Source organism: Anguilla anguilla, chromosome 2, assembly GCF_013347855.1.
Source record: "Anguilla anguilla isolate fAngAng1 chromosome 2, fAngAng1.pri, whole genome shotgun sequence".
Lineage (NCBI taxonomy): Eukaryota > Metazoa > Chordata > Actinopteri > Anguilliformes > Anguillidae > Anguilla > Anguilla anguilla.
The window spans coordinates 53,872,202-53,892,451 of record NC_049202.1 but is presented as its reverse complement, the minus strand read 5'-3'; the positions used below and the strand labels follow the sequence as shown (position 1 = coordinate 53,892,451).

At 37.6% G+C, this 20,250-nt stretch overlaps 1 protein-coding gene across 1 annotated transcript; it reads left to right on the top strand.

The window, feature by feature from the left end:
- Positions 1 to 2,969: 2,969 nt before the first annotated feature.
- On the top strand, positions 2,970 to 17,533 carry LOC118220554 (myosin heavy chain, fast skeletal muscle-like). The gene is made up of 41 exons (XM_035404392.1): positions 2,970 to 3,026; positions 3,165 to 3,204; positions 4,928 to 5,143; positions 5,238 to 5,381; positions 5,464 to 5,620; positions 5,853 to 5,880; positions 5,973 to 6,087; positions 6,192 to 6,284; positions 6,415 to 6,478; positions 6,565 to 6,663; positions 7,481 to 7,584; positions 7,680 to 7,818; positions 7,927 to 8,045; positions 8,126 to 8,275; positions 8,387 to 8,557; positions 8,653 to 8,959; positions 9,153 to 9,223; positions 9,413 to 9,500; positions 9,589 to 9,706; positions 9,808 to 9,931; positions 10,026 to 10,162; positions 10,263 to 10,518; positions 10,606 to 10,848; positions 10,947 to 11,123; positions 11,200 to 11,345; positions 11,449 to 11,539; positions 11,619 to 12,008; positions 12,100 to 12,226; positions 12,315 to 12,433; positions 13,030 to 13,226; positions 13,306 to 13,489; positions 13,588 to 13,753; positions 13,840 to 13,964; positions 14,083 to 14,391; positions 14,474 to 14,677; positions 14,796 to 14,921; positions 15,021 to 15,191; positions 15,562 to 15,666; positions 15,772 to 15,867; positions 16,894 to 17,037; positions 17,414 to 17,533. The coding sequence occupies exons 3-41, from the start codon at positions 4,940 to 4,942 to the stop codon at positions 17,432 to 17,434; spliced, it is 5,829 nt and encodes a 1,942-aa protein (XP_035260283.1). The 5' UTR covers positions 2,970 to 3,026; positions 3,165 to 3,204; positions 4,928 to 4,939; the 3' UTR covers positions 17,435 to 17,533.
- The last annotated feature ends 2,717 nt before the right edge of the window (positions 17,534 to 20,250 follow it).

The window sequence follows — 20,250 nt, the reverse complement described above, 5'->3', positions numbered from 1 at the left end:
AGCTATAAGGCAGAGCAGTGCCAGTAAAAGAAGGGGATGGGGGGTGAAACATTGCAGCCTTCGCAGCTGCTGTCTGGCTTAAGCTTGCAGGCTGCTGTGAGGCTGGCTGCCAGATTCCACATTGCTTTGACCGCAATTTGACCGACAAGAGGCTGCAAAGAAGTAAATGTTCCTGAACAGCCAGTTTTTAAAAAATGATATATCCAGAGATATACTCATAAAGGCATAACATTTCCATGAAAAGCACCAGTGTTCACTTGCTGAAGCTACAGTAACTACACTCCATTTACTGTAGATGCCATCACCTGCTTAGCATTAAATGTAAGATTCCACACTCAATGTTTTTACATGTAGAGTTGTTGACAAAAATCTGGTGTGGATAAATGGCTATGGTCAGGATGAGAGATACTGAAAAAAGCAACAGTTGTATCTTCTTGAATACCCTTTTTCACCCTTTTTCATGTTTTCTTTCTGAATTAATGACGCTTTTGATTGGCATTTGCTTTTTTCGTGATCAGTTCGATCATGAACCTCTGCTGGAGACTTACTGTCCTTCTTTCATATTTATAGTGAGTGATACACAGGCACAGGACTGCTTACCAGTGCCAGTCGAAGATGCTCCAGTAGTCTTATATTAGAATGGTAAAAGTGAATCATCATATGACATTAGGAGAACACTTGAAGAAGCAAAGCAGCAGCTGGTACCATTCTCATGCTGGAAGCTTCCCTGGCATGGCAAACGCTTTGTCTTGGCAGCAAGGACATGCCTTAGCAATCTGACCTTTTACCAGATTTACCACTATGGTTATTTATCGTGTCTTTTTCTAGTAGTGTGAAGTCACTGACAATGTATGCCACTCACTTGACAAGATATTCTATGCCTATTGGGTGTACCAGAAACATATTTAGAAGACATAAAATCAGTGATGATCTTTCCCCTTCATCACCTACTGGAGGTCAGCTGTGTCAAATCCATGAGATATAAGATAAATTGCTGTGATATAATATATATATATATATATATATATATTAATATATATATAATTTGTTTTTGACAATTATTTTACAACATGCCACACTGAATCCAAATTCATCTTAACATTGTTTTTTACACTGTCAGCCTTTTCTGCACTACTCTATCTTAGTTACATAAAACTCTGATAGGTTAAATAGTTATTGAAGATGACATCTTACCTCATTCTCAAACAGTTTGAGAAAGCTAGAGGAGGAGCTGCGTTCTGTGTCTCAATTTAAAGCCAGAAACAGTCTTCCTACACAATAAAATACGATCTCCAGGGATGTAATAAATAACCTTACCAATGTAAAGTGTTTTAAACTTCTGTCTGTGCTCTGTTTGTGCTGTGCAATGTTACTATGCATTTATTTAATAATCTTCATATCTACCACAGATAATGTAAATTCAATGCCATTTCTTTAAATTCAAGCTTCCATGGTGTTAAAATAACTTTATCAATTGTGAACTGTGTACAATGGACTGTCCATTACATCACTATGCTTTATTGATGCTAACCTTGACATTATCAACAGTCATTTTCTTGCCAGCAACTGGATTGATGTGAAGACTGAAGGTAAAACATGGACAAGTTTGTCTACACCGATGAGATACTCCACTTGTATCAAACAGCAAAAAGAAGAAGAAGAGGGACTTGTAGTCCTCTGTTGCAAACATGCATGCTAATCTGAATTTTACTAATTTGACAGAATATGCAACAGTAATGAAATTTACAAATGGTCTTAAAATACAGGACATTCCAAATTGGGCTAAAAGTAAAAGCATACAATTTTTAAATAGCATAAAGTCCTATCATATTTTAGATGGCATAGTTCAAAAGCTAGAGTTGCAAGGTGCCTATTTTTAACAAACCATAGTAGAAATATATTGAAAACCACTGTACTATCCTAAGTAGAATAAATACTTTAGATTTACTTTAGGCAACCAACCCAATATTTATCCAAGAAGACAGAATTAATAAGAAATTAATTTAGAAATCAGAGACTGTAATTAATCAGTTAAAGGCATACTGTATTGTGCCAAATTCTAAAAATGGTAATCACAACAAATGGAAACTTCTCACTGAAGACAGAACTTTTGAAACCAAGTATGCATTCTCACATAGATTCTATCTTATCCTAGGAAAATAGAAGATTGGCTTCCATGCAATGCAAAGATGCTAACAGACTTGCCACAACTCTCAGATGACATCCTGTTCATGCCATAAATCGTCTTTGGAATTGAACTTGAAGATTTGAGAAGTGAAATCAACACCCTCAATATGGGACATGCAACCACATTAAGCATATTTGTTTCCTTATATGCCAGTCATCTTTCCTAAGTGGAGAAAGGTCATTATGATTGACATTGGCTGCTCAAGATCAACCTAATATTAGTCACACACAAATTTCCAACAATACACGCTCAGATTCCATGAACCAAATAGTTTTATACAGAAAATAATCAATTCCAATTGAAACATCAATGGTTTTGATGTTTAATGTTATTTGGCTGGCTATATTTTTGTTTCTTTTGAAGGATTTTATCATTTACCTTTGATGCGGTGAATTGAAATTTTGCTTCATTCTCATCTCCTTAAAGAATCGCATGCTTTCTCAACTATATTCGACACTGAGCCAATACAAACCTGTGTAACACCAGACCTGCAACATAATTTTTGTACAAAGATAAACACCTGGTCACGCTGAATATTGCACAGTACACTGTGATGCCAGGATCAGAAGGATAAGTGAGGATGCACTTCAGGAGAAAAGACATTCCATTCCAGCATGAGAGACACATCACATGTAGTACTGTATCATAGTTTCCTTCTGCAATGGATCTGAGACATTTTTTTTTTCAATCACCAATACTCTACCCCCCTCCCCCACCTAAATACATAAGACACCTAAAATCCAAATATAGGTATTTAGTCTTAATGCCAGCCAAAAGGATCATTATAAAAATGGCAACAGTCTGGGCAACCTAGACACTGTGATCAGGACCTTAATGGGTAAGCTCACTGAAACTTGTTGGATCTACTAGTCTTTCCTCAAACAAAGCTTAGCAAGTTTAATGTTGAAGTCATTTTGCGATGGAATTAAGATGCATAATTTTAATCATTTTCCATTTTTGCTCTTTTGGACTGTAGCATTGTAGGTTTCAACATTTCTTAAGAGGAATCGGAGAGGGTAAGTTTTATAGTTTATGTAATGCAAGTGATTGGAAGATGATGATAACCTCACATTTGTCCTTAATTTTGAATGTTGAAGTTGAATGTTAATAATATTATTACAGCTTATTTCACCTGTATGTCTGGAGGCAGCATGTGTATGGACAAAGGGATTACATTAATTGCCCGTGATTCTGAATGTATTTTCTATGTTTATTCCTACATGAGCAAACAGTGATGTGCTGTAATCTGTGTTGTACACAGTATGAATAGGACTGAGGAGTGTATGTAATACTAACTTTTGGTACTAACACTATTCTGTATAGTAATCTAATTGTTAGGTAGAAAGTTAATTAGAAGAAGAATATGAAAACATGATGACAAAACAAAATGATTTCATAACAATGGTACTGTATGTAATCTAAAATGAGAAGCTGGCCAGGTGGCTGACAGGGATTATACCTGGAAAGGAGATTGATGATTGTATACTATAATGGTGTGGAGGTGTTGGAGAACCAGAAGCGACTAATATAGGGGAACGAAAAGCTAACGCTACCGGAAGCGTTTAGCCACAAAGTCCCGAAGGACAAAGGGAAAGGGAACACCCACAAGTAAAACACAAAACAAATAAGATCCTAGGGAGAGTAACTCCCGCACACAAAGGATCATAAACAAGAACCAAAAAACACGGAGTAAAAAGCCACTCCGAAGGACCACCTTGTCCAGCCGTAAAACTGGCTTGTGAAACCAAAAGCGACCCGTAAAAACCAGGGCGAAAAAATAAGAGGACCAGTGGTACAGAGGCGAAGCTCTGGTACCAAACCCAAAACTGGTCTTAAAAGAAAATAGACAACTGAGTAGCAAAACTTACTCAGCGAAAAGAAAAACCTGAGACGCAGCTCAGAAAAACGCAAACAAAATACATACCAGGGACAACGTCCGAATACCCACCGGCTCACACGAGCTCAAAAGAAAAGTATGAATACTCTTAAGGCGTCAGAATGCGCTCACAGCGCTAAGAGACTGAATCGCCTTAACCCAGGACACAGAACCAACCACAACACAATTCTGTAATTCGTCCAACGAGCACCTATACCAATGTCGTACCGGCTTTGTGATAATGAGGTTTTACACAGAAGCGCAGATGGGTGTTCTGTCAGTGCTTATAAAGGCACCTCCCCAGGTGAAAATAATTGAGAAATCAGACACCTGGAACACATTAAGAAATTCTCAAAGGCCAGGTGCCTTCTAGTGGCAGCACAAGGCCACTACACCCCAGAACCATGACAGTATACATAAGGAAAGTTGATGATAATGAGGCCATAGGAGCCCACATGCTCTCAGAGTGACTGGAACACCCTCGCAGTCAGACCTCATAATCCCATGCATTAAAAATGTGATACAGCTAGTACTGACTACCAAAAGCAATTTACAGTATATGATCATAATTTCATAATTTCTGTTCATTGAAAGAAATTAGAGTTCAATATAGAATGTGTGCCTTTGCATCCATGCTCCTGTCCATGGTCCTTGACAGTGTATAGACACTTTGGCCCAATACACACCTCAACCACTGCCAGCACCAACATGTAGGCAGATATGCAGTCATGCATTAAATCATATTTCCAGGGGACATTTGCTGTCTCAAAACCTGTTGGGTAATTGCAAGTTGCAGCAATATGACTACATATTTTTTTAAGAAGGAAAAAAAATGCATCCGACACTGTTGTTGTCTTCTGCAGTGTGTTGCAGCTATGAGTTCGGATGCAGAGATGGAAGCCTTTGGGGTGGCTGCCCCATATTTACGGAAGCCGGAACGAGAGCGAATAGAGTCCCAAAACAAGCCTTTTGATGCCAAATCTGCTGTCTTTGCATATGAACCTAAAGAGCTCTATGTCAAAGGCACTATTCAAAGCAAAGAGGGTGGCAAAGTCACTGTAAAAACTGAAGATGGGAAAGTAAGTATCACACAGAGAATAAGATTACACTGTACCCTTTTGTTGAAGTTTACAAATGGCAGAAAATCATTAATAAAAGTGTTTTCTCCTCTAGACACTCACAGTTAAGGATGACCAAGTCTTCCCAATGAACCCCCCCAAGTTTGATAAAATTGAAGACATGGCCATGTTGACTCACCTCAATGAAGCCTCTGTGCTGTATAACCTCAAAGAGCGTTACGCTTCATGGATGATCTATGTAAGTTTTGTCTGAATCATTAATGGTTTCACCTAAACCAGCTCCAAATTAGCTTAAATTAATCATTCCTTTTAAATGTCAGACCTACTCTGGGCTGTTCTGCGTCACTGTGAACCCCTACAAGTGGCTCCCTGTGTACAATCAAGAGGTCGTGGTTGCCTACAGAGGCAAAAAGCGCCAGGAGGCACCACCCCACATATTCACCATTTCGGACAATGCCTATCAGTTTATGCTGACCGGTAAATATTCCCTGAACTTTAATAGATTGCAGTGAAACATTGGAATTTTCTCAGAAATCATCTTTCGCTGAATATTTGAGTAATATTTGATATATGCAACAATCCAAGTTATGCAATTTAAACATTACAGAGCTCAGGTACATTCCAGTAAGGGTATTAAGCATTGAATACAATTATTCTGCTTTTTTTATTTTTTATTAATGAAATTTCTGTGTTCATTCTTTTTATACAGATAGAGAAAATCAATCAATATTGATCACGTAAGTTGTCCAGCGTGTCATAAAATATTGATGTAGTTTGACATTAACATGAAGCTTTGTTATAAATATTGAACTATGTTCTTTATACTTAGTGGAGAATCTGGTGCAGGAAAGACTGTGAACACAAAACGTGTCATCCAGTACTTTGCAACAATTGCGGTTTCTGGTGACAAGAAGAAAGAGGCTCCAGCTTCTGGCAAAATGCAGGTAGGTGATCTCTTTCCAACTCCAAGAGATCTTTCCATTTTCTCATTTGTGAAGTAGTTCATTTTTCAGAAATAGACAGAAAATTGGAAGCATGTTTTCCGTAGGGAACACTGGAGGATCAGATTATTTCAGCCAACCCTCTGCTGGAGGCTTTTGGTAATGCCAAGACTGTCAGGAATGACAACTCGTCACGCTTTGTAAGTTTTCAGTTGGCATTGTACATTATTCAACTACCATTTTGTAACTGAAAAACCATTATCATAACTCACCCTCTTTAAGTACACACTGCAGTTACTAAATAGTACATTCTTTTAAAAATCATTTTAGGGTAAATTCATCAGAATTCATTTTGGAACCACAGGAAAACTGGCTTCCGCTGATATTGAAACTTGTGAGTTCTAGAATATTCACAATGACAATAATTTTATTAGGTATATTATCCTGCACTGTCAACAATTTTTTTCTTTGACTTGACAGATCTGCTAGAAAAGTCAAGGGTAACCTTCCAGCTTTCTGCAGAACGGAGCTATCATATCTTTTACCAGATCACGTCCAACAAGAAGCCTGAACTTATTGGTAAGGGATATACTTTCGAACAAAGGTTCTTTATTTGCCCCATCTGTGTCAAGTAAACAATAATGAATGGCTTGTTTTGTTTTTTGTTTTTTTAAATATTAAACATCTTAAATGTCTTTATAAGTAGTTAACATGTATTGCCTGAAGTCTGATACAGGTACTTGAAAGATTAATTGCAGAGAAAACAGCAGGATTCATTTATCTATTTTCAGTGCTCTTCGTCTGTAATGTGAAAAGTATGCTAAACATTCCAAACATTTTCCGCACATGTAAGCATATGAGCAAACATACAGTACAAGATAACTTCCTAATCTTCATACCACAAGCATTCTAACGGCTATAGCCTGGGAAATCTAATATTGGTAATTGATGGTGGCCTATCTGGTTTGTGTAATACATTTGACTGTCTGAGACAACACATCTGGTATATGGCTGCCACCTAGAGGCCATTTTAGCAGATTTCTCTGCTGCACTGTAGAGGCTCTGATTTCAATTAGAATACATTGTGAATATATTCAAGATGCATCACTGGACTGTTGAATTTATTAACAAAAAAGGTATTTAAGGATTTCTATAGACTCATAATACAATGATGACTTCAGCAGCAGGACGTTTTAACTAGCCCTACAGTGATATGCCATGAAAATATGCAAATGAAAATATTAAAATGTAGATTATGAAAATAATAAAAATGCTTTTTAAGTGATTTATAGTTCAGCTATAGACTTTAACCATTCTGATTTCAGAAAAGCAAACTATTAATTTCAAGTGATTGTGAAAGTCATTAAATAAAATTCTGCATCTTTTTTCTGACCAGAAACGCTTCTTATCACTACGAATCCCTATGACTATCCATTTATCTGTCGAGGGGAGATCAGTGTGCCCAGTATTGATGATAGTGAAGAGCTCATGGCCACTGATGTAAGTGGAAAATTTTAAGGTGCTGTAATTGCAATTGCATGTTTGGAGAGCTGTTATAAAACTCCACTAGTGACTTCATTTCTATGCATTTCCAGAGTGCAATTGACATTTTGGGATTCACTGCTGAAGAAAAAATTAGCATCTACAAGCTGACAGGTGCTGTGATGCATGAAGGGAACATGAAGTTTAAACAGAAACCACGTGAGGAGCAAGCTGAGCCTGATGGCACTGAGGGTAAAAAATGTTATTTTTAAGCATACTACCAATTATCAACATGCATGAATTAATGTGGGAACTACTAGATGCACCTGTACTTATATACTGTACATGCGTCCCCTTCAGTTGCTGACAAAGTTGCTTACCTCATGGGCCTGAACTCTGCCGATTTGCTCAAAGCTCTATGCTATCCCAGAGTGAAGGTGGGAAATGAGTTTGTCACCAAGGGCCAGACTGTACAGCAGGTACTATGTTCTAGCAGGAAAATATTGGTTTTAATAGCCTTCAATGGGGAAGTGAGCTGAACCTCTTCTTTTCTTTGCAGGTGTACAACTCTATGGGTGCCCTAGCTAAATCAGTCTATGAGAAAATGTTCTTATGGATGGTTATCCGTATCAACCAGATGTTGGACACAAAGCAGTCCAGACAGTTCTTCATCGGTGTCCTGGACATCGCTGGATTTGAGATCTTTGATGTACGAATAGAGTGTGATTATGAATAATATTTTAAATATTTATGCACAATGGATACTGAAATAATTCAATTCATTAAAGGAAATGACAAAGACTTTTACATTACATTACAGTACAACAGCTTGGAGCAACTGTGTATCAACTTCACCAATGAGAAACTGCAACAGTTTTTCAACCACCATATGTTTGTACTTGAACAAGAAGAGTACAAGAAAGAGGGAATTGAATGGGAGTTTATAGATTTTGGTATGGATTTGGCTGCCTGCATTGAGCTTATTGAGAAGGTAAGAAAACAGTTATGGCAAATGCTTTGTGTGTACATCTAAATGTAGTGATACTGAATGTATTTTTTTTTGTTTCTGTGGGTTTTGATTTACAGCCAATGGGAATTTTCTCCATCCTTGAAGAGGAGTGTATGTTCCCAAAGGCTTCAGACACAACCTTCAAAAACAAGTTGTATGACCAACATCTTGGTAAATCAAACAACTTCCAGAAGCCCAAGCCTGCCAAGGGCAAGGCTGAGGCCCACTTCTCCCTGGTGCACTACGCTGGGACAGTAGACTACAATGTCAGCGGCTGGTTAGACAAAAACAAGGACCCCCTGAATGACTCTGTTGTGCAGCTGTACCAGAAATCCTCTCTGAAACTGCTAGCCCAGCTCTATGCAAACTTTTCATCAGTTGATGGTATGTGAGCCCGTTTTTCGTTTAATCTGTCAAATTATTTATATACTATTTATGCCTTAAAACTGTTATCCTCAAAGTGTTCCAGCTATTCATCTGCAGACAATAATTTTATTACCACATTTTCCTTAAATATCGGCATTGACTGTCAGTTGTGTCATGGTTTGTACTGTTTTTTCATGGTTTGTACTTACAGAGAGTGGTGGTGGGAAGAAAGCTGCCAAAAAGAAGGGCTCATCCTTCCAGACTGTGTCTGCTCTCTTCAGGGTATCTTATTCATTACTTAAACCAGTCAAACAGATCTATTTCTTAAAAAGAGAAAGTTATGCCCTACCACCCAGTCCCTATTTTCCTTGCATAACATTGGGTTAAATTTTTTATGATGTTAGTTATGAATAATAAATAATCTACCTATGCTTATATTGTGTTGCGAATAAATAATATTCTGTTGACCAGGAAAACCTGGGGAAGCTTATGACTAATTTGAGAAGCACACACCCTCATTTTGTAAGATGCATTATTCCCAACGAGACCAAGACACCAGGTAAAGAGATGAAAAATTATTGGATAAAAATACAATCACCTATCATAAATAATACCCCACAGTTTCAGCAATATGGTCATAATTACAGGTGCAATGGAGAACCAACTGGTTATCCACCAGTTGAGGTGTAATGGTGTGCTGGAAGGGATCAGAATCTGCAGGAAGGGGTTCCCAAGCAGAATTCTATATGGAGATTTCAAGCAGAGGTAACATCTCAGCTACTTGACTTAAATGTTCAATACAAACTGTATTTTAGGTGAAGGACCCAATCCATATTTCACTTATGCTTACTTTTTATATCACATAGGTACAAATTACTGAATGCCAGTGTTATCCCAGAAGGTAAATTTATAGACAACAAGAAAGCTTCAGAGAAGCTCTTGGCATCAATTGATGTGGACCACACTCAATACAGATTTGGGCATACTAAGGCAAGTCACATACTGTATACAAATGTTGATTAACTTTCATTCATGATTTGCTACTACCTGCCTTTTTCCCAAAATGCCTATTTAATATTTATAGGTGTTTTTCAAAGCCGGTCTGCTGGGTACCCTGGAGGAGATGCGGGATGAGAAACTGACTGTACTCATCACCATCACTCAAGCCTTGTGTCGTGGTTTCCTCATGAGAAAGGAATTTGCACAGATGATGGAAAGAAGGTAACAGCATATTACCTTAAAATATTATGGACAATTTTTAGACCTGAGAAACGTAATGATGATATAATATAATAAAATTGTATAATAATAATATTTGCAGAGAGTCCATTTTCACAATCCAGTACAACATTCGCTCATTCATGAACGTGAAACACTGGCCATGGATGAAGCTTTATTTCAAGATTAAGCCACTTTTGAGGAGTGCAGAAACAGAGAAAGAAATGGCCAACATGAAGGAGGAATTTGCAAAGTGCAAGGAAGAGCTTGCAAAGGAAAAAGCGAAGAGGAAGGAGCTTGAAGGCAAAATGGTTACTCTGCTCCAGGAAAAGAATGATTTGCAACTGCAAGTTCAGTCTGTGAGTAGGATTATAAATGTATGAGAATTATGTATAAACGAAAATCCACTTTGTATTAATGCTTGCTCTAATTCCATTTTTCTTCAGGAAAGTGAAAGTCTCTCAGATGCAGAGGAGAGGTGTGAGGGCCTAATAAAAAATAAAATCCAACTTGAAGCAAAACTGAAGGAGTTAAATGAGAGGCTGGAGGATGAAGAGGAAATTAATGCTGAACTGACTGCCAAGAAGAGGAAACTGGAGGATGAATGCTCTGAGCTGAAGAAAGACATTGATGACTTAGAGCTTACCTTGGCCAAAGTGGAAAAAGAGAAACATGCCACAGAGAACAAGGTCAAATTATACTACTATATGATAATAATTAAAACGGTCTGACTTTGAAATGCACAGAAGTAATCAGAATATAACTTAGCATATTTGCACTCCTTTAGGTGAAAAACCTGACTGAGGAAATGTCATCCCTGGATGAAACCATTGCTAAGTTAACCAAGGAGAAGAAAGCCCTCCAAGAGGCACATCAGCAGACCCTTGATGATCTGCAGGCAGAGGAAGACAAAGTCAACACTCTAACCAAAGCAAAGGCAAAGCTTGAACAGCAAGTGGATGATGTGAGTTTGAAGTCCAAGCATCTGCTCAAAATGAATTCGATTTTCCAAAAATGTAAGACATGTTATAACCTTACAGCTCGAGGGTTCTCTGGAGCAAGAGAAGAAACTCCGTATGGACTTGGAGAGAGCCAAGAGAAAACTTGAGGGGGACCTGAAACTTACTCAAGAATCCATAATGGATTTGGAGAATGACAGACTGCAAATGGAGGAGCGGCTAAAAAAGTATGATTCAAACAATAGTGAAAATTAAATGTATACTCAGTGGACATTGGGAAAAAGTGCAAATTACCAAAACATTTGATAACAATATGATTTTACTTGCCAGGAAAGACTTTGAACTTAGCCAGCTTCTTAGCAAAATTGAAGATGAGCAAAATATGGGACTGCAATCTCAAAAGAAGATAAAGGAGTTGCAGGTAATTTCAGAGGCACTTATTATGACTATCCTGTTCTATTATTTTTTAAGGTCTTAACAGTATTGTCCTGTTTTTATAGGCCCGCGTTGAAGAACTGGAAGAAGAGATTGAAGCTGAACGCGCTACTCGAGCCAAGGTTGAAAAACAGAGAGTTGATCTCTCTAGGGAACTGGAGGAGATCAGTGAGAGGCTTGAAGAAGCTGGTGGGGCAACCGCAACTCAGATTGAGATGAACATGAAGCGTGAAGCTGAGTTCCAGAAACTGCGGCGTGATCTTGAGGAGTCCACTCTTCAGCATGAGGCCACGACTGCTGCCCTCCGTAAGAAGCATTCAGACACCGTGGCAGAGTTAGGAGAACAAATTGAAAGCCTTCAGCGTGTCAAACAGAAGCTGGAGAAGGAGAAGTGTGAATTCAAAATGGAGATTGATGACCTTTCCAGCAACATGGAATCTGTGGCCAAATCAAAAGTAAACTTCTTTAAAATGTGTGATCAAAGGAAGTATTCAAATATTAATTATTATTAACTGTCATAACATGCTTTTGTCATTTCATTTGAAGGCAAATTTTGAAAAGATGTGTCATACTTTGGAAGACCAACTAAATGAATACAAATCCAAGTATGAAGAGGCTTCTCGTCAGATGAATGAAATCAATGTTCAAAAAGCAAGACTCCAGACAGAAAATGGTAAGTAAGGAACACAGTTCATGCAACACATTAATTATTTTTGCATCACAGTGCAAGCTACCAACATTTTCACATCATCTTCTTCAAGGTGAGTTTTCCAGAACGCTTGAAGAAAAAGATGCTTTGCTGTCACAGATGACAAGGAGTAAACAAGCCTTCACTCAGCAAATTGAAGAACTTAAGAGATTTGTGGAAGAGGAAACAAAGGTGATGCTTTAATTAAATTAATTATATCTGATTCAAAGTTTTTTAAAAAGCCTTAAATATGCAAAAGTAATAATTTAAAAATGTATGTAAAAGCTACAGAAAACCTGAACTTGAAACTATGTAAGACTGATCTAAGACTGATGTAAGTATCTGAAGATATATGGTATAGATGATGTTCAGACAACTGGCAAATCTTTATTGTTCCATTATACACAGGAAACAGCAATGTAGATAATTTTTTAGGCTTCTTACAATAAAGTTATAGGTTCTCAACTTGGGTAAGTTGTTGGTGCCACATGCTTGAACAAGGTATTCAAGAACTGCTCTACTGCCCAAATGTATCATTTATAAAAATGTAAGCTATGTCACTGGCCTGCAGTATGGGATATGCAAAGACAATACAACCAGATTACTCAAAAATATATATTTTAAAATATAATTTTCTTTAAAAGAACAATCATAGCTGTCCTATAAAGGCAAGCTTTATTAAAGGATAATTAGGAAATATTACATATATGTATGTTTGTCTGTGAGATAGAGAGTGGGTGTGTGTATCTGTGTGTTATTAAAATATCTTTTTTTTTTCTTCTTCAAAGGCAAAGAATGCCCTTGCCCATGCTCTACAGTCAGCCCGCCATGACTGTGACCTGCTGAGGGAGCAGTATGAGGAGGAGCAGGAGGCCAAGACTGAGCTGCAGCGAGGAATGTCCAAGGCCAACAGTGAGGTGGCTCAGTGGAGAACTAAATATGAAACTGATGCCATTCAACGCACTGAGGAACTTGAGGAAGCCAAGTAATCATTATTTCTTTAACATGGTTTATATATTAACAAACATGACCAGCATTTAAAAGATAAATGCACCTTGCCGCAGGAAAAAGCTTGCTCAACGTCTGCAAGAGGCAGAAGAGTGCATTGAGGCAGTGAATTCCAAGTGTTCTTCCTTGGAAAAGACCAAGCAGAGACTGCTGAATGAGGTTGAAGACCTTATGGCTGATGTGGAGAGGGCAAATGCTCAAGCAGCTGCCCTTGATAAGAAGCAGCGGAATTTTGACAAGGTACTGGATGCTTGCCAGTGATTGATATTGGTGTAAGGGCAATACACAGTGATTTAAATATACCTACTGTAGCTGTGTTATCGTTAAATCGATTATAGATTCTAGCTGACTGGAAGCAGAAGTTTGAGGAAAGTCAAACAGAGCTGGAAGGTGCTCAGAAAGAGGCTCGTTCTCTGAGCACTGAGCTCTTCAAGTTGAAGAACTCTTATGAAGAAGCTTTGGATCAACTGGAGACCCTGAAACGGGAGAACAAGAATTTACAACGTATGCTAACTGTTTAAGAGTATTTTTCCACTGATATTCAAGCATTCAAACATTCAAATTAAAGTTTGATGTTGATTTAATTACAGAGGAAATCTCAGATCTTACTGAACAGATTGGAGAAAATGGGAAAGTTATCCATGAGCTGGAAAAGTCTAAGAAGCAAGCTGAGATCGAAAAGATGGAACTCCAGACTGCTCTGGAAGAAGCCGAGGTATATTTTACAACCACAACCTGAAAGCTGATGATAATGGTGCACACTCATTTAACAGTGCATTTATATTGTGGTATATTTCTAATTTTGTTTTAATCTTGTTTTTACCCATAACAAGGCTTCTTTGGAACATGAAGAATCCAAGATTCTTCGAATCCAGCTTGAGCTTAGTCAAGTTAAATCTGAGGTGGACAGGAAAATCGCTGAGAAAGATGAAGAGATGGAGCAGATGAAAAGGAATAGCCAGAGGGTTATTGATTCAATGCAAAATGCCTTGGATGCAGAAATCCGAGCCAGGAACGATGCTGTGAGAATCAAGAAAAAAATGGAGGGAGATCTCAATGAAATGGAAATCCAGCTCAGCCACGCCAACCGCCAAGCAGCTGAGGCTCAGAAACAACTGAGAAATGTCCAGGGACAGCTCAAGGTACATGGAGCCATTCAGAGTAATATTCAAAGTTCCCTGTCTCTTTCATGCATTTACCATCGTATATGTAATTATCTCCTAGGATGCTATTATTCACCTTGACGACGCCATCAGAGGCCAAGAGGACCTGAAAGAACAAGTTGTCATAGTGGAGCGCAGGAACTCTCTGATGCAGGCTGAGATTGAAGAACTGAGAGCTGCTCTGGAGCAAACGGAGAGAAGCCGAAAAGTGGCTGAGCAGGAGCTGGTGGACGTCAGTGAACGAGTGGCGCTGCTTCATTCCCAGGTGGGTCAACAAGTTTATAATATGCAACTTTCCACATTAAAATTCACTCATGTTTCATTTTAGTGCTGTATAATTTCACATAAATGCCACTGACATTTCAAAATTAAACTAATTACAGAACACGAGTCTCATCAACACTAAGAAGAAGCTGGAAGGAGATATAAGTCAGCTGCAAGGGGAGGCAGAGGAGGCCATGCAGGAAGCAAGAAATGCTGAGGAAAAGGCTAAGAAAGCCATCACTGATGTAAGCATTATAGTAATGTGCCTTTATGTAATTAATTAAATCATTAAATGTGTTTAGATTGCTACAGTTTCACTGAGATTATGTGCGTTAAAAATACAGGCTGCCATGATGGCAGAGGAACTAAAGAAGGAGCAGGACACCAGCGCCCATCTGGAAAGAATGAAAAAGAACCTGGAGGTCACAGTCAAGGACCTGCAGCACCGTCTGGAAGAGGCTGAAACTCTGGCCATGAAGGGCGGAAAGAAACAGCTCCAGAAACTGGAGGCTAGGGTAATCTATGTATTTCATTGAATGTAAAAACTACCATCTGAGGACATTAAACAAGACAAAGTCCATGACTAAAACCATTGACTGAAAACACCAAGTTAAAAAAAAAGGTTTTGTACCTGTGTCATCATTTGTCAAGAATAATGAAAATGATCATTTTCTTTCCTGGTATAAAGTTACTTCTTTATTGTAAATGCTACACCCCTCCCACCTTACAATACTCGGAACTTTTCAGCCACATGTCATGACGTTATAGCTAGATTATAGAGATATAATATAAATTGTGGAGAAAATGTATTGTCAAGAACAAAGAAGTTGATGTGGTAACTACAAAGTAATCTCAAATAATGTTGCCAAATATTTTCATTTACAGGTACGTGAGCTGGAGAATGAGCTTGAAGCTGAAATAAGGCGTGGAGCTGATGCCATTAAAGGTGTCCGCAAATATGAGAGAAGAGTCAAGGAGCTCATCTACCAGGTCATGCACTTAATTATCTTTTAAATGTAATATTTCTGAACAACATTTGCTGTAAGATATTGACATTCATTCAAGCTTCATAGACAAACAATTTTTTTTGTACAGACTGAAGAGGACAAGAAGAATATGATTAGACTCCAGGACTTGGTGGACAAACTTCAACTTAAAGTAAAGTCTTACAAGAGGCAGTCCGAGGAAGCTGTAAGTTCAAATACATTTATATACAGTGAGCTCCATAATGTTTGGGACAACAACATATTTTTTTCTGATTTGGCTCCACAATTTTGGATTTGGATAGTCCCCCCATTTCAGCGCACCATAATGTTGGTGCCAAGTAGCTTCACAGGTGTTTTTGATTAGTCAGGTGTGTCCAGTGACTTTCTTAGTGCAGGTATAAGAGAGCTTTCAGTAGCTAGTCTTGATTCAAAGCTTTTGGTTGCCTTTGGTGTCTGTCAATGGCACTTGTCAACATGATAACTGAAGTTGTGCTAAGTCATGGAAGCCATTATTAGGAGAATTAAGGAAGAAAACTGTCAGGGACAGGCCAAGCCTTAGGCTTAATAAAAGCAACTGTTTAGAACATCATTAAGAAGAAACAGAGCACTGGTGAGCTCAGTAATCACAAAGGGCCTGGTAAGCCAAGGAAGACCTCAACAGTTGATTAACAAAGAATTATCACCATAATAAAGAAAACCCTGCAAACACTTGTACAAATGATCAGAAACACTTTTCAGTAGGCGGGTGTGGATGTGTCAATGGTTACTGTCTGCAGAATACTACACAAGCAAAATCACAAAATGGGATGGCCAGGTTACAGTTTGCTAAGAAGTACCTAAAAGAGCCCGTAGAGTTCTGGAAAAAGGTCTTGTGGACAGATGAGACCATGATTTACTTGTATCACAATAATGGCAAGAGCAAAGTGTGGATGTCAAAGGAACTGCCCCCCCTCATTTTTGAAACATGGTGGTGGCAGTGTTATGGTTTGGGCATGTATGGCTGCCACTGTCTACAACAATACAATGATCCCAAACATATTGCTAAAGCAACAAAGGAGTTTTTGGAAAATTATTGACTGGCAAAGACATTCACCTGATCTGAATCCAATTGAACATACATGTCAGATGTGGAGCACTAGTCCGAACTTTTAATGGAGACTTTTTACTCAAGACATAAGACATTCTACATACACCCTTCGTTAGTTTAATATTGTCTATTTTTTTCTGTTAGGAGGAGCAAGCTAACACTCACATGTCCAAGTTCAGGAGGGTGCAGCATGAACTGGAGGAGGCTGAGGAACGTGCTGACATTGCTGAGTCCCAGGTCAACAAGATAAGAGCTAAGAGCCGTGATTTGGGATTAAAGGGATTAAAGGTTAGTTGTAAACCTGCATTACATTTTTTTTTTTCAATTCTTTAGTTGTTAACTCCAAAAGTTTCATTATAGCCTACAAGGTGAACTACTTGTTCATAAGAGAGACACCTTTAAATGAGTGCTGCTGATACATGTATAGCCCCCCTTCCAGTTGTGTATTTGGACATAGGTTAATATGCCTTGAAGGAAGTGGTCACGCTAAATTCCTCCCACAGATTGAATATTCTAATCTATGAATCTGATTATCAATTCATACCTGCTTAGACAAAATTGCTATGCTACAGCTGTTCACAAAGTAGTATGCGCATAAAGAATTAGGGGAAATGCAATTCACTTTAAAACCTCAAACCAGTATTCTCCTTTTTCTCTCACAAAGCCTGCTGCATCTGAAGAGTAGAAGACCATAAGATGGTACTGGGAAATGTGTGCTATATAGTTGTACTGTCTATCAAGTGACATTGTAGTGAACATTAATAAAGCTATGCATCTTAATGTTGCCTTTGTATGTTCTCTCATTTCAACTTACATTAATTATTGTGTTTTACCTGGTTGTAACACAAAAAACAAGTATGCATGTAGTGCCCTTTAGTTTGGCCTAAATGCCCCTCTAAATCTTGAATTTGCTTCAATAGACATTTGTCTACTTAAAATGTTCATTAAGTAGAAACCTCTCAGTGTAAATGCTAGTTAGATAGCCTAGCCCTGATCATAGCTTGGTCTATTATGCCAGAGCAATCTAATTATGATAATCACCTGACTTAACAGTAGTATTATTTTCTGACCTTTCTCAATGTATCTGATTTATGTATATGAAAACAGTGCAAAGTAAGTCAAACATATCCCTTGGTTCATTATTCTGAGCATATATTCCAATACCATTTCTTAATCAAAAAAACCCAAGACATATATTCTAACGGACTTCAGTATGCATTTCTTAAGAAACTGAAACTGAAATTTAAACAATGGTTCCAGTTGGTTTAAGTCAACTTAAAGAACAAAACAAGTGTCGAAACTGCCATAGCCTATACAGTAGAACCTTCTGCAGGCTATCTATTCACATTTTATTTATGGCCTGGGAAATATATTTGCACATGTTTAGAATACTGTTAAGATATTGTTTCTATTCCAGAGATGGATTAGTAGGAACTAATATGTCCCCCTGTGTATGAAACACTTGATGAGCTACAAGTGGTAAAAGGCATGTGGGTAATCCTCTGGCATGTGCTTTAATCCCAGGCTGAGAAATAAGTTGCTCACAGTATAGCTTGGTGTCTTACTATTTGTTTTATTTGTTAGTTTTTTTGCCTTTTTTGTTGACTTTTTCCCAAATTAAAAATTATTCTGGTTTATACAGTTTTCATCCTCACCCTGATGCCATGTCCGTATTTGTGTACAAACAGTTGTCACAATCAGTTGTGATTGTGGGTCAGTGAATGTAGCCTTTACACAAAAACCCAATGCACTCACTACAGACCAACGGCTAGTGCATACAGAACAACAAAGAAAATGACACATGGACTGTATTTACACAATATACAAAGAAAAATGTACAAATGCTACATTTGATTGCACATTTGATTCGGTCATGGTGGATTTAGTTATTTAAGTTTTAAAAAATATAAATGACTTCACTCATCATAAGTGTGTCACATTATAATATGATCATTTTTTTATGACCTGAATGGGGATGCAACTGCTTGTGCATCAAACTGATGTGCAGTTACTCTAAATCGAACAGTAATTGTATTTATTGACCGTCATGTACATGGAAATACATCTTCAAGATGGAAGATAAAAAGGTATTCTGAATACCTATTAAAGTTTAAGACATACTTGGTGGCATCCGATATACTATTTAAGTTCACTTTTTTGTCAACATGTTTACTGAAGACGGGAGATTGATTCGCAGTACTATATGCATTACTTACAGTATAGCATGAACGTAGGGTAAAATTCAAACAGAGAATACATATATGGACATAATATATATATATATATATATATATATGGCCCATCAATCTTACTTTTCTTCCAAATTGAGAAATAGAGAGTCTTTTGCTCACCATTTGTCAAAGCTTAATGTTGACATTTCGGAGGCTCCCAAGGCAGCCAAAATTGCTCTGATATCAGTATCAAATACTGGCAAATGCTTTCATGAGATGTCTGGGTTAATTAAACAATACATACTGTAAATAAGTGGTGGTAAAACTCACAAAACCTGTATACTTTCCTTTAAATGTATGCTTGTACTGTACATTACCTAATGGTTTATTATGCATAGAAACTGTTACATAATATTTACTAATGTTATCATTTACTGCCAGCTACAGATGTTTTCACTTTTGTTGATATTTTTCAAGTGTAACATTAAAATGCATCTTTAGAGATGTTATACTGTTAACAGCAGTTTCCAGATATAAACATGATCTCATTTCAATCATCTGGAATTACAATTGTCTGAAACTCACACAGCGATTTAAACCAAGCTTAATTCCTTAAACCCCTCTGCATATCTAGAATACCACAGGATTGCACCAAGTTTAAATTACATTTTAGACACTCTCTTTCAAACAAAAACAGATGTTATTCTGCACAATATCACATCAAAACATAATAGCAGTTTTGTCATTGCTAAATTTCATTTGAGGCTTGTAGAATATTCCAAAATGGTAACTCAGAGAATTATCTGATATGATGGATAGGATCTTAGATCCTCAGAGCTCTCCCTTCAGAACCAGGCTGAAACTGTCATCACCCCATTTGCTTTACAAAGGATTATGATCCACCTGCTCAGTCTTTATTTCTGTGTGTGTGTGTTTGTGTGAGAGAGAGAGAGAAAGAGAGAGAGAGAGAGAGAGAGAGAGAGAGAACAAGAGAGCGAGAGAGAGAAAAGCCAAATGGCTTTGTTATTTTTATTACATCTGTCTATCTTTAATTTAATTGAAGTAGTTGAAAGTTAAGAAATGGCAATAACAATAAATTATTGAATAACTAAATATTTTTCATTATTTTACTTAGTTCGCTTCCTGTTCAGCTCTATTCACTGGCTCATGTTGAAAGACAGCTACTGTACCAGTCATCAAGTAAAAACATTATGAAGCCTATAGAGAGAAGAAGATGATTAGTATAATATCTTCAAGAATAATGAACATTCTGGCAATCATTCAAAACCAATATGCCTCCATGCAACTTGAATTAACAAAAAGTCAGATC